Source organism: Antennarius striatus, chromosome 22 (genome assembly GCF_040054535.1).
Source record: "Antennarius striatus isolate MH-2024 chromosome 22, ASM4005453v1, whole genome shotgun sequence".
Lineage (NCBI taxonomy): Eukaryota > Metazoa > Chordata > Actinopteri > Lophiiformes > Antennariidae > Antennarius > Antennarius striatus.
In genome coordinates, this window is record NC_090797.1 from 5,838,853 (window position 1) to 5,852,864 (window position 14,012).

Below are 14,012 nucleotides of genomic sequence, written 5' to 3' on the forward strand. Positions count from 1 at the left end.
TAGTCTTTGCAAGTTGCTCCTTTTGGGAATTAAAAAATTCTAAAAAAAAAAAAAAATCTATTAAAACATCTCAAGGCAAAATATTTGGTTTCCCCTGAGAGTTTATGTTTTATTTTGTTTGTATAAATCCCATGTTTCCCAATTCACACGGTTAATCAAATACATAAGCTGCCAACTACAACTGAGCAGCAGAACAGACCAAAAGAAGTTTTCATTGGACCTAAAATCTTTCCATTTAACAAAGATATTTATTTCCCATATAAAACATGAGCAGCATGTCAGTTAAAGTTCCACCTCTTTACCTGGATCAAAAAGTTGCGCATTAGTTAAGAGAGTTTTTAAAGTTGCCCACGAAGTACGAAGTGTTACATCTCATTATTCGAATCTTGTGCCATAAATAAATTGAAAGAATTAGAAATACACGATATGTTGGAAAAATGCTTCATTTATTTATTCAGTGCAAAAGAAAAGAACAACTAAGCAATTAAAGTAAAAATAATTTCATTTATATGTTTTTTTTAACGTGATTTGATTTCATATATTTGTTCTCTGATTATACCTAACATTAATTAATGTATTTCTGGTAATCGTTACCATAGTGATACTTGATTGTAGACGTCCGTGTGAGGTCCTAGATCCGAAGGGGAAATTACCGAGGCATTTGAAGGCACCACTCTCTCTGTCAATAGCTTTACATTATGCTGACGTGTCGCAGCTCTTGCTCCGGAAGACTTTCATTCAATTTGTCCGTGCGGTCGAATAGCGGCTCCATTCGCTCCCATTCATTCTACGCATAGACCCGGAAAGATTTCCACGTGTGGCTGCATGGCAAAGTGTGTTTCCGGTATAACGTGTGTGTTGATCGGTGTTCAGCCTTTTTCTCTTGGCTTCCAGTAGAACAGTCTCCCACTTCAGTCCCAGATCCCTCACCTGGTTATCCCTTAACGGTGTTACATCTCAAACTATTGGACATGGCATCTGTTTCGGCACCATCTCAGACAGCCTCTTCTCCGGCTGCTCCTCTTCAAAGAGGAATTGTGAAAATGGTACGATTCCTAATACGAATATGTGCGCTCAGTGCTTGAGTTTAGGGATTCAGCTAGTTAGCTAAGGGCTGACTCTAACGAAAAATAACTTAATCGACGGTTGTCATACAACTTTAAGTTGTTGTTGATACAGAAAAAGATGCTAAAAGCCTGTGTTGTCACCAGCGACTGTCACTAACATTTAGCTCAATTGACCGTAGCAGCATGTCGGCTAACATTAGCAGCTTTGCTACTGAACTTGCTAGCCTGCTAATAAGCTGGGGCCATTTGACGTTAGCACATGTTTGCTGTGGTTCGCATTAGACGTGTGTAACCTAGTGTGTTGACACATACTGGTTTTTTAAAAAGTTCAGTACAATGAGATAAAAAAGTAAGCAGTAATAGTCAAATAGTTAAAAGATTTTTCTTTTATTTTTGGGGTTATTATGATTTGTGATCTCTCCAGCTATCAGCTTGCTAAATGGTAGCAATCACTTTTTTCCTCCAGGAAGTTTAACATGTTGAATATTCACAAGAATCTGTGGTCTGCGTTGCTTCTCTAAATTACAAGATCGTGTTTATGTGTATATATATATACTTTATATGTGATGTGACGAGATCAGTAATAGTAGTCAAAGCTGACACCGAAAAGGGCATCACGATATCATTTAATATTTCTCCCTATCAGCCTTTATTATCTTAAAACTTGACACATTATTCAACAGTCATTGCACCGGATGATGACCTTAAGACTTACACCCTGTGTAACTATTATCCATGCTGGTTAATGAGTTCGAGTCTGTGACAACACTTCAGCCGGAGTGCTATTTGAAACCAACAACGGGAAACTGACACGTAGCTTTCTTGCCCCCACATGCTCCCTCAAGTCCGTGTGGAGTGTTTTCTGTGTCCACACGTCTTTGATTTTACTGAATTCAGATTTCGTCTGGCACTTGGATCGAAAGACACGTTATTCCTTAGCCACCGAAATAATCTCAACATATGTTTTCATTGTATGACAAAAAGTTGTATCAGTGGAATGTCCCAGGTACTGTAGAATCACTGCTGTGTGAATGACATGATAAATATAATGTTGATTTAGACTTGATTTATAATCCTCATTCCTCCGGGATTAATAAAGTATCTATCTATCTATCATGAATATGTAATTATCAAGGAACAACACTTTTATTAATGCATTTGCAGAGGCGGTGTTTTTAGAGCTTCTATTACATACGTGTGAGAAAGTTGCACTCATACAAACATATTGAGAAAACTTTTCTTGCTTTTTGTGAAGGAATAAGCACAGCAATCTCCATTAATACTTTTTCGACTTTCATCAAATCAGATAAGCAATTGTCTTTGATTTGTTTTGCACACCACATGCGTTTTTAATGTGCCCTCACCTAATACCAACAACTTTATGCCTGGCAAAAGGGCATCTCACTCAATTACTGTAATAGCCATGTAGTACATGAAGTCATTTGGACGTGATGTCAACTCGGAAGCGGAAGTGCGTCTTTGCCTCTTCCCTTACATATGTATGAGGATACTGCAGCTTCTTTTCTGTTTAACGTATACAATAGTAGTTCGAAGAAAGACTTTATCTTTCCCACATCTTAGATCAACAGCCCACAGTGATGCACTCCACAGACACCCCGGGGAGTCCGCTGATAAAAAAGTGTTTGCTCAGATTCGTGTAAATGCCTTGGTTGTCAAACCCAGACTAGGTTATCTTTTCTTTCTTTCTTTTTTTTTTATATTTTTCTCTTATCTACGGCCATAACTCTCACCTAGAATTTGAATGAAACTATGCCACCAGGACAACATATAATGTAAAATTGTTTTATTCAGTTGCATGATTTTGCATGTTCACATCTAATGTTATGATATAATAAAAATGTTGCAACAAGTTTGCATCTGCAGAAAATTAAATTATTTGTTTGTTTTTTTGTTTACTGCTCTTGTTTCACCAGAAATAAAAGTAATCCACACTTCCCTGACAGATCTTAACAGACTGTCACATGCTGCAATGCAAATGAAAACACAATAGTTTACTCAACGTGTTTGTGTGCTTTTTGTCTGAGAACTAACCAATGACTTCTTCATTGTCATCATATATTTGTTCTGTGTTTATAAATTGTGAATTACACAACCTTGTGATTAAGAGATTTCTTTATTTTATTTTGCCTTTGGCGAATAAATCAGCTAACAATCTTTATCTTCATCTCCCCAGGTTTTATCCGGCTGTGCCATCATTGTCCGGGGACAGCCTCGAGGCGGCCCGCCCCCCGAGCGTCAGATCAATCTCAGTAATATCCGAGCCGGAGCCATGGCCCGCAGAGCTGCTCAGGGCCAGCCTGATACGAAGGACACCCCCGATGAGGTGAGTGTCTTTGTGTCCGAGTTTGACAAATAGAAATTTCCATTTAGAGCTTTTTTTAAAAAAACATTGTCATCTGGTGTCACCTTCTTCATTTCCATCCATAATGTATGAGATAACAATAAATATGCATTTTATTCACTTAAAGTTATTTATTCTTTGGTTACTCCAAATAAAAATATAACTCATCCAATCATTTGCGACAAGCTTTCGATTTTAAAATGAAGATTAATAACCTGTCTGTCTGTATTGCAGCCATGGGCCTTTCAAGCCAGAGAGTTCCTGCGGAAGAAGCTCATCGGCAAAGAAGTGTGCTTCACCGTGGAAATCAAGACCGCTTTGGGCAGGGAGTACGGCATGGTGTACCTGGGGAAAGGTGAGCCGACCATCTTGACTTCTATGATCATAATCAGCTTAGAACTTTCCCCAAATGTCTTCTATCACACTTTAAGTTTGCTGTTTGTCCTGCAGTGTGGAGGAATGTCCAAGATATGCCTACTGCTAGCTTTTTAGCATTGGAACAAATTTCTTACAATGAGAATATGAGGCGGCAGTGGCTCAGTGGTAGAGCGAATCGTCCAATGTTCCAAGATTGGCGGTTTGATCTGTTACCTGACCGTAACGATGCAGTTACAACTATACTGTCCTCTCATTTTAGACATGAGTGGTGAGAACATTGCTGAGTCCTTGGTGAGCGAGGGCCTTGCCACAGTCCGCAGAGAAGGAGTCAGAGGGAATAAGTAAGTTTTATGCTATTTTTTGTTGCTATTTTTGGTAGAGTCAATCAAAATGTTCTGTTAGATGAAACTGTACAGATATATTTATTCTGAAGCAGTGGCTCATCTTTAGGATTTCTAATTGTTCCATGTCAGATTATGTGCTGCATTTGTTCAGCTATGTTGGCAGGAGACTGATATGATATATGATTTTAATCCAGATTAGTTTCAGTCACTGTGGTTTAAGGAACTTGAGGCGTCAAAGCTGCTTTAGGTTACACTTTGTTTCACAGCATTCGAATGCAATGAAATTTGGCAACGATCTGTAATCTTCTGCTTTTTAGAGCTTATATCAGGTCAGCACTGATGTCTCTGCCGGGGTGATGCAGTATATACTTAAGTCCTCAACTTGTAGACTGTAAAGAATGGAGATAGAGCTGTAGTGTCCCAGATGGTGGCACTATTGCCCCGCTGTTACAATTACATCTCACTGAAACCCTTCTCTGCCACATTGTCCTTGCTCAGTAATCCCCTAAATACACAAGCATACCAAGAGCTATATGACAAAGTAGTGTGTATTCTCCCAATGGCGGTATTTGCACATTACACACATTACAAGCAATTTGACTCATGCTGCTACATTTATATCCTTCAACATGAATAGAGATGATGGGAGTATTTTGCAAGTAATGACTGATTCCAACCAATCTGTGCAATGGCCCAGAACAACCACTAATGTAAATGATGCTTTAAGTGTAGGCGAGCATCGTTTGGCCTAAGGGTGGTGGGGGTGAGGGTGGTGGCAGCCCATTACTCAGTATGTACTTTAGGCCTTTCCCGCAATCCCCCAGCAACCGGTATCATTATGTCCTGTGACTGGACACGCTGATCATAATATTACAGTGATGTGATCATAATTATGGTGATATTGTAACGATGAGAGATTTACACAGGGCAGTTGTGTTCAGAGGCTGATTGTGTCATAAATGTGCGGACTGGAGGTCAGTGCTCAGCAGTGCATCAGAGCAGGCTGGGGGACAGTTGTCTGGGGCTGGTTTCCATTGGTAATTTGAGCAAGATTGAACACAATGTCACACCACATTACAACCATATTACCTCTAGGAATTGGGATTTGCGATTTAATTTCAGCTAAATAATGAAACAAGCATGCATATTTAACATTTTATTGGTGGTATTTGCTCAATATGGAGCAAATTCACCTTGAAGTGTCACCTTCAGATAAAGGCTTGCCTATAAAATAACTATGGGTAGTGTATTTTTTACTACTGTGTCGTTATTGGTTTTTACATCTGTAGCCAGCAGCAAGTGACAGTAGCACAGAAACGGTATTTCTGAACATATTGATGTAGTTGGACCTGCAGACTGTGTATCCAAACATTTCAATATCAGCTATTCTGTATTTCAAAGATTAGGCTACTTGTTTGGCATCTTGATTTATGTAAATGACCCCCCCCCCGATTTCTCTCAAACATTTGTTCTGTGATTTATTTTGTTTTCCTCTAGCATTTTCTGTCATATTGCGGCTGTCAGCCTTGGATCTATATTAAATAAATCACATAGATGAATGTTTTTGGTTCAATGTTGGGGCATTATCATTTGACTGAGTTTCACTTGAAATTGATGAGGCGTAAGAAATGTTGTCCTTGGTGGTGAGTCACACGGTGATTGGTATTGATACATTCATCAATCTCCTCTTATTCAGTCCTTGTATCTTAGTTGCTGTCACTCAGAATGTTTTTTTTTTCTTTTAAAAAAAGCTTGCTCCTTTCACTGAGGTGGTGGACCTTGAAAGTTAGATGACATCATGTTACAATTTACTTAAAAAAAATTAAAACCACAGGCAGGGATTTTGATGAAATACCTATCAGAGCAGAAGATAGTCCCGAATGAGGGTTGTTTGAAGGGTGTAATATCTCAAGAAGTGGAACCCTTCAAGTTAAATGCACTGGGGAACACGACAGCACGGCTTCGTCTTTAAACTGCTACAATGGCTAAGAGCTAACACTCAACATTTTATATCCGTTTAAGTCATTTTTCCATTCACAAGGGCAACTGTATAGTCCTGAAATATGTGGTCAAATAAATCACATTTTGAAAAGTTTGTCTTTGTCTTCTCTGGTAGTTTTGCTCAGCTTTGCACTTCCTCCCCTGTCCGTTTTCTGTTATTTGAAGCTATGTGTCGGTCAGAAGGAGTCGCTGACCTGAAAAGAAAGCAGTCTGTTGGGAGACATGGATAAGTTGACTATCATCTGCCTCCGCACATGAATCCATTTTTCAGTCTTTACAAATCTCCGTCTATTTCTTTGGTCTTGAGATATGTGCCCTTGTTGACAGTGTTGTTGGTTTCTCTCACTATCTTTGAAGCTTTCTGTTTGCTGTTTAAATTCCAAATAGCTTAAATTGACCACTTACAGAACTTTCCACCAATTGTACCAATTGTTGCTCAGTAAGAAAAGGAACTATTTAAATGTGAGAGATGATGATTGTAAAGTGGGAAAAAACAGAACTTGAAACAACTTTCAGAAACATATCCAAAAAAGTCCAGATTTGGTACACGCTGCTGCTCGACAGGATCCGTGTTTACTGATGTGGTGTTTTAATCAAGGCAAAAAAAAAAAAAGCTACTTCTCTAAATTCTAGTTTCAATTGCTACTGCCATATCAATGTGGCGGCCTTTTTCTTATCGGCAAAAGCAAAAGCCTGTTGGCCATTTGAAGTAATGAATAATTAGAGTTGTACAAGGCCTCTCAAAAAGCGTCAGGCTGCACAATTTGCGGAGACAGCACCAAATTAAGGCATCTGTAGCCAGCTGCTTGGCTGCTTTTGAAAGAGCCGTCAAACCCTGTTATTGTCCCCTCGCTAAATGCTCTGATACATTTTTGTTATAGCATTTATAAACTGTTTTTTCAGCCGCTTTCCTCTAAAACAATAGTGTAGTTTGACAGGACTTTATACAGCACTTTATTCAGTAAAGCTGAAGCCTAACCAAACCCTTACTTACACAGCTCTGATCTTTTAATAAGCACATGTGTGTGTTAACCATTGACAGTTTTGTTCAGCTGCAACTATTACTATAATTTGATGAATTCTAATGAACCCAACATCATAGCAGTTAAAATTCTTTTAGTAGTTGTTTTTACTGTTGTTCTTTTCATTGTAATCTTTGCCTGTTGGGACAAGGCTTTTGGTAAAACAATGTTTTAGCACAGCCCTGGGTTAAAGCGATTAGACCATATTTAAGTTATGACAAAAACATTATGCTCATTAGCAATGGTGACTTTCCTTGTCTGACTGGTGAAATTAATTGCACCCTTTTAACAGGAAGTGCTTGGATTTTTATTACATGTTATACATCTTAATTGGCCCTGAAGGACACGCTGCTCTTTATAATGTGTTTGTAACCTTGTTACCTTAAGGCAAATGCACATTTTGAACTGTATTTTTATTTTTCCAAAACCTGGTTATGAACCATCTGTCAACGCATCAAGATCAGTGTAACTGAGCTGAAAAGCATCAGTAGGAGGCCGTGTAATAAATACCTCAGTACATTTTTTAATACATTTTGAACATATTGCCTCTGCATGTTTTGTGGTTGTTCTCCTATTGTGATATAATACTTTCCTTCTGTTTTTGTGTTCCAACAGCCCAGATCAGGCCAGACTCTGTGAATTTGAGGACCAGGCTAAGGCTTCCAAGAAAGGCTTGTGGAGCGAGGGTGGAGGCCATCACACTATCCGTGACATGAAGTACACCATAGAGAATCCTCGCAACTTTGTTGATTCCCTGCACCAGAAACCCATCAATGGTAATGAGTTTTTAGAGGGCAATCCAACATCTATACTGATTCTCTCATTCAGAGGTGATGATTGTTCTTGGAAACAAAAGACATATGACTCATAAAAACAGCCTACTTTTCTACCTAAGGACATGTCATGTAATGACAGTGTATCTGACCCAACCCAATCTGTAATTGGCCACTCCGTTTTTTTCCCCAGGTGACTGACATCAAGAGTAACTCTGCTGCTTTTGCTCTTCTTTGAGTGAATGGGAAAATGAACATGTGAAGGCAATTTCATGCTTTTACTTCTTGTTCTTGGGATTCCCGAGAGACATTTGGTGGAAAAAAAAAAAAAATCAAAGGCAGCAATCCAGCTGAAGCATGCCTTAAATATACGTTGAATTGCTGTGGTCGGGAACCGAAATACCAATTTCTCTCTCATTTGCTTGCTCACACTACAGTTAGAAGCAGGAGGTACATAGAGAGTGAGAGGACCCATCATCAAAATACCATTTAGAAGTGAGGGCCTTTCACACAGGTGACTCACATCCTGTTCAATTTCTTGAAGTACTTTAGAGGTCATGACGACATTTAAAAAGCTTTCTAAATAAATTGACTCTGTCTGGAGTGTTGATGCATTGCTTATAGCGTAGTCAAAACTTTAAAGTGATACTCAAAATCCTATCTTTTGGAACACAAAGCTATTAGGTCCGTAGTTTTGAAAGATGGATACCAAAGAAAGCATTAGAGCTGTGTGGGTTCCTTCCTTCTATTCCTGTGTGGTCAGTTTATGATAGATGGTATCTAATCTTCCAGTCCCTTATCCTGCATTTATAAAATATATTGGTATACATAAACACTGGTATGAGCTTCCAACCCGCAAATAAACTAAGATGTGTGTATGATCATCCTGATTTAAAGCTCTTTCCCCTCAAGCTGCTTTTTATAATTTGTTCTCCTTCCTCCTCGCCAGCCATCATCGAGCACGTTCGTGACGGCAGTGTTGTTCGTGCCTTGCTGCTTCCTGACTACTACCTGGTCACTGTCATGCTATCTGGAATAAAGGTACCCCCTCCCCACCCCCAATTACTTCTCTCGTAGATCTGAAATATGATCTGCTGAGTTATTTTTCAGTGTTTTTTTTTGTATTTTTGCTGTATTTTCAACAACAACAAATAAATAGTGATCAAATGCCAAACATGTCAATGTCTTGACTATGGTTTGACTGTCTCCACCACAATGCACCTGTAATTTTTCAGATGAGTGTTAGAAAAGCATTCAATTTAGTATTTTAAAGTCCACATATATTCTACCAGCATCTCAAGCTCCATTTCTCCATCAAACTTCCCCGCTGTTCTTTTTGTCCAAGCTCAGCTTTGCCAATGTGCCACTCAAGATAACTAATCTTCCTCTTCCCCTCAAAGAGGTTGCATTCATTTTGAGTTGTACATTCTCTGTCTGCCTGTCTCCTCGGTGCACTTGTGTTTATACCTGTTTGAGGTTTTGTCGCATTTGGAGAATACAGATACGTAGTGGATACAGCAAGGTGGTATCATTTAATGTGGACAACAGTCATGCACTGGAAAAAACAAACATTCTGAAGGCCCTGCTTGACTGCTGGGATTTGCAGTAGATAAAATATGTTCTACTCTCTTCAATTGAAGACATTTTATCATGTTTCCCAATGCTAACAAAAAAAGCTAAATTTCAGTATTCTGATAGTGAAACCTTTCCTTTTCTCCAGTGTCCCACATTCAGACGAGAAGCAGATGGTGGCGAGACGCCTGAGTCATTTGCAGCAGAGGCCAAATTCTTCACAGAATCCCGTCTTCTGCAGAGGGATGTTCAGATCATTCTGGAAAGCTGCCCAAACCAGAACATCTTGGGAACCATCCTTCATCCGGTAAAGACACGCGACTGTCCTGGTGGTCGAAATGTCTCAACATTTCAGGCTGTCATTACTTGTTTTATTTGTGTGTTTGCCCTTTGTGTCAGAATGGCAACATAACAGAGCTCCTGCTGAAGGAAGGATTCGCCCGCTGTGTGGATTGGTCCATGGCCGTCTACTCTCAGGGAGCCGAGAAACTCAGAGCTGCTGAACGGTAAATGGATATATCTGATGTGGGTTAGATGTTTTCAAAGGGGTTGTACAATTGAATGATCTTCTGGGTAGACATTTGTAAAAAACAAACTTTTTATTAATTAAAAAGATACATTTAAGAACCCAATTTAAAATATGCTTTATGTGTGACTAGAAATAGCTGATTCGATGCCTTATGAAATCTAAAATATACTCATAAATGTTCATTCCCTGTCATCAAACAATTAATCAATCTTTATTTGTTATCTTTATTACTTTATTTGTATAGCGCTTAAGCACATCAACAGACATTTCAAAGCGCTTTGACAGAGGTATCATCAATACCTCAATGATAACAGGCTAATATGTGTTGGATTTTTAGTTATGATAATGAGCACTTTTTGCGTTATTACATCTAAATTATTATTTATTTCAACATTTGTTTAAACGCTTATCAACTTATTGATGAAAATGATCTGTTTTTTCTTCCTGACCAGATCTGCTAAAGAGCGCAAAGTCCGCATCTGGAAGGACTACGTGGCACCCACAGCAAACTTGGATCAGAAAGACAGGCAGTTTGTAGCCAAGGTAAATCTTGAATTGACTTTTGTAATCTCTGTCGCGTCTTCAGGAGGCATTTCTTTGGACCTTTAACTTAGTGTCCTTCAATTTGGATCATCCTGCTGCCATTGCAAGTCCTCACTTATCTTTAAAACTTGGCAGACATTATTCATCATGAATAAGTCTCGCATTCAGTCACAAGGGAAAGGCTGGTTGCTTTCCTTTCCTCACTTGATGTCTTGTGCTGCGTTTCCATTTTCTTTCCAGAACTGACAAAAAGCAGAGCCAATTTGAGGTGTCTAGTGAATTTTATCCTCATGACACCTTATTTTTACATTTGCACCCTCCCGTTCCCACTGAATTAAAGAAAAAAAAAGAGAAGAAAATACCCTTTACCAAAGGTAGGAAGAGAAATGCTTAACAGCAACCTTAAAGCACTCCCCAGTCAAATTAGGGCCAAATTGCTTGAGTATGCTGTAGCAGCAGTAGCGAACGACCCCCAAAAGTCAAGAACCAACGATATTAGCTTTGGAAGTTATTGGCTAGAACCTCAGGGGAAAATAAATGTCCTTAATATCTAACACAAAGGAACTGTACTCTTTCCCAGTTGTCAGAACACATTACTTCAAATCAGGTGAGATCAAGTCTCTTGATACATTTTGATAATTCAGTCTTACCGTGAGGTGACACATTATAGTGTCCGAGCAGTAGCTGTAACACAGTAAAGCAACTCTAGCCTTACAACATCAGTTTAAATGTGATGAGTTGCACCACACCATCCCCTGCACTTCATATATTTTTTCCGTGAATGGACAAAAAAATTCTTTAACTCTAAACTTTGTCTATTTTGGCTCTCTTCAGTCATTGAACTTTTAGATCCGGGAAAAATTATTAGCTGGCCTCAGGGTTGTATAATGGATTTTTCTTTTTCTTTTTTGCTTACAGAATGAGTTTGATAAACTGCACATGGATAAAGAAGGTGCAAAAAATAAAATTATGTGCATGTATACATTTTTTTTTGCCTGAGTCAGAGAGACGTGGCTGGAGGAAGGATAAAATATTTAAATTATCTGTGTGAGCTGCTCTTGGATCTATCTGAACCCTCTCAATGAAAGACGGTTGGATGCAGGCGGGGATGGGGGTGAGGGGTGCATTTGATGGTAAGCTTAGCCGTGTGTATTTAAAAAAAAATAAAATTGAGGCAGAGAGCTGAAGAAGAACTTGTGTGCGAGAGTGTTGAGTCCAAGGGGAGGACAGATTAAAGGACATAAATGAAAGAACAAAAAACAATCATAAACAAGGATCCCTGGGACAGTACATGTCCTCTATGGTTGTGCCCTGCTTATTACCCCAGTTCAATTCTGGTACACTTTCTGATCTCCGTTGGACTCTTTTCTGTCTTCTCGCAAAAGCTGCAGCCCAAAGAGACACAAAGTAGGATTTCTCTGTGTCAGCTACTTCTGTGTTTGTCTATTTAGGGAGTAGAAGGCCATCAGCATCTCTTGGGATGCCACACATCAGACCAAACCTCAAGAGATGAACAACATTTATGTATTGTGTTACCAAACTGAAATCTCTTTCAATAAGACTGAATTCTTCATAAGGATAAGGCTCTAAAAGGGAGCTGTGATTATCTGACCTACGTAGAGTAGGACACTACCAAGGAACTAAAGACTACGGCTTAATAAGTGGACAAACAACAAGAGGAAAAACGCAAACGTGGTAGAGTAAGGGTCCAGTCTGTTAGACTTAGTTATCAGATACCTTCACTTCCACAGAGGTGGTTTGGAAAAGACCAATATTGACCGAAATATCATTTTCCTCTAAAGAGGGCTCCATGACATACTTGTTTCACTCTGAATAAGCCTTCACTAGAAGTATGAGTAATGTGAAAAGCTTTGGAAGTTACCAGTCCACAACAAGCCAGCACCAGACAAGTTACCATCGCACGAAAACACTCAACAAACTTTTGCAAAATTGTTCAGCGAAACAGTGGACTTATGAAAAATGACATGATATAATTATCATTATACAAAAGTACCAGAAAATATCCACAGATCATTTTTGTTACAGTATCACGTACTCCATAGATGGGTATTTTCATTTTGACCTTGCATTGGTTTTTAGGCATTTTAAATCAAGGACATACTGGACAGGCTCAGGTTACTCAGGTCTGTCATCGCCCCTCTATACCTGTGACATTTGTCAGCACCTAATTCTGCAATGCACCGACTCTCCCAGGGACACATCTATCCATCAGTTCCATCATCATACGCTCATCCCCTCTTCTCGTCCACTCCACTTTTCACTTCTTATTATCTGAGTGATGGATAGAGTGGCGAGAGCAGAGCTGGTCCAATCCCCCCTAGTCAATCCTGCTGACACATCTTCCTTTTTGACTGTCTCCTCTCTCTCCTCCTCCTCCAACTCAGCTGAGACCAGAGAAGTGGATGTAGGCCACGTCCCAATAGTCTTGGTCTAACCCCCTTCCTTTGCTTTCCCTTCCCCTCCTCTCCCCAGGGTAAACCACCGGTGTGTGAGTTGACGGATATAAGGTGATGTGGTGTAAACTCCCTTACCAGCCTCTCTTCACTAGGTTGTCGGGACAATTACCGGTATTGCCCTTGGTTTGACTAAATCCTTTAGAATGTAAATAAAATTAAAAAACAGGCATCTTGATGTAATTGTGTAGTGTTGAAGAGTAAGAATGTGTTCATCAGTGGAATCAAATGTTTTTTTAAAGTACAGACCGATGCAACAACTATGTAGATGTTTTCCTTTATGTAATTTTGCGGAGGAGTAATTGAAGGTCTTACTCAGAAGAGCATAATGCACCCTGTGGCAAATGTTAAGATCGAGAGAGGACTTCTTTGTATTCCCTAGTTAAGGTAAGTCAAGTACAATGGTCACAAGGTCAGAAGTCTGTTTTTAGGAAATTAAAAAAAGTCTTTTTGGGGGTGGTTGATTGTTAATAACCTCACCAAGTATTAAATATCCATCAGACGGCTTTTCTTTCAGCCCCCAGATGTGATACACCGTCTGAAGGTGTTTGTCTTTTGAGAGAGAGATGATCTGACATGAGTAGTAAGGAAATCCTGGTTGAGCCCCTGCTTGCCCCCCCACCACCACCACCCGTGGTCGAGGCATGCTTAATGGATCCAACTGACAACCATCCCAACTCCTGGCAGTAGCCGAGATTCAAATTTTTTATTTATTTATTTTTTTACTGTTTTTCTCTGATGGATCCTGGTCACTGCAGATGTCGTGTCTGCCATGGGCAGTGGGGGGCAGTAGATCCCCATTACTTCAGTGTCAGATTAGACCAGTGAGTCATGCAGCTCCCCCCCATCTGTCTTCTCGCTCTACCCCCATGGCAGCTACTTTGCAAAGACTTTTTGCTCTATTTTTCTATCTTCCTCCTCTGTCTCTCCTATTGTGATATTTACAG

At 39.5% G+C, this 14,012-nt stretch overlaps 1 protein-coding gene across 1 annotated transcript in view; it reads left to right on the top strand.

Annotated features, from left to right (window-relative positions):
• Positions 1 to 826: 826 nt before the first annotated feature.
• The window catches only part of snd1 (staphylococcal nuclease and tudor domain containing 1), a 144,914-nt gene continuing 131,728 nt past the window's right edge, over positions 827 to 14,012 (top strand). Inside the window, exons 1-9 of the mRNA XM_068306401.1 lie at positions 827 to 1,046; positions 3,262 to 3,411; positions 3,664 to 3,784; positions 4,067 to 4,148; positions 7,790 to 7,950; positions 8,897 to 8,988; positions 9,668 to 9,826; positions 9,919 to 10,025; positions 10,501 to 10,591. Coding sequence (XP_068162502.1) covers positions 972 to 1,046; positions 3,262 to 3,411; positions 3,664 to 3,784; positions 4,067 to 4,148; positions 7,790 to 7,950; positions 8,897 to 8,988; positions 9,668 to 9,826; positions 9,919 to 10,025; positions 10,501 to 10,591 — 1,038 coding nt within the window. The 5' untranslated portion in view covers positions 827 to 971. The remainder of the gene's footprint in view (positions 1,047 to 3,261; positions 3,412 to 3,663; positions 3,785 to 4,066; positions 4,149 to 7,789; positions 7,951 to 8,896; positions 8,989 to 9,667; positions 9,827 to 9,918; positions 10,026 to 10,500; positions 10,592 to 14,012) is intronic.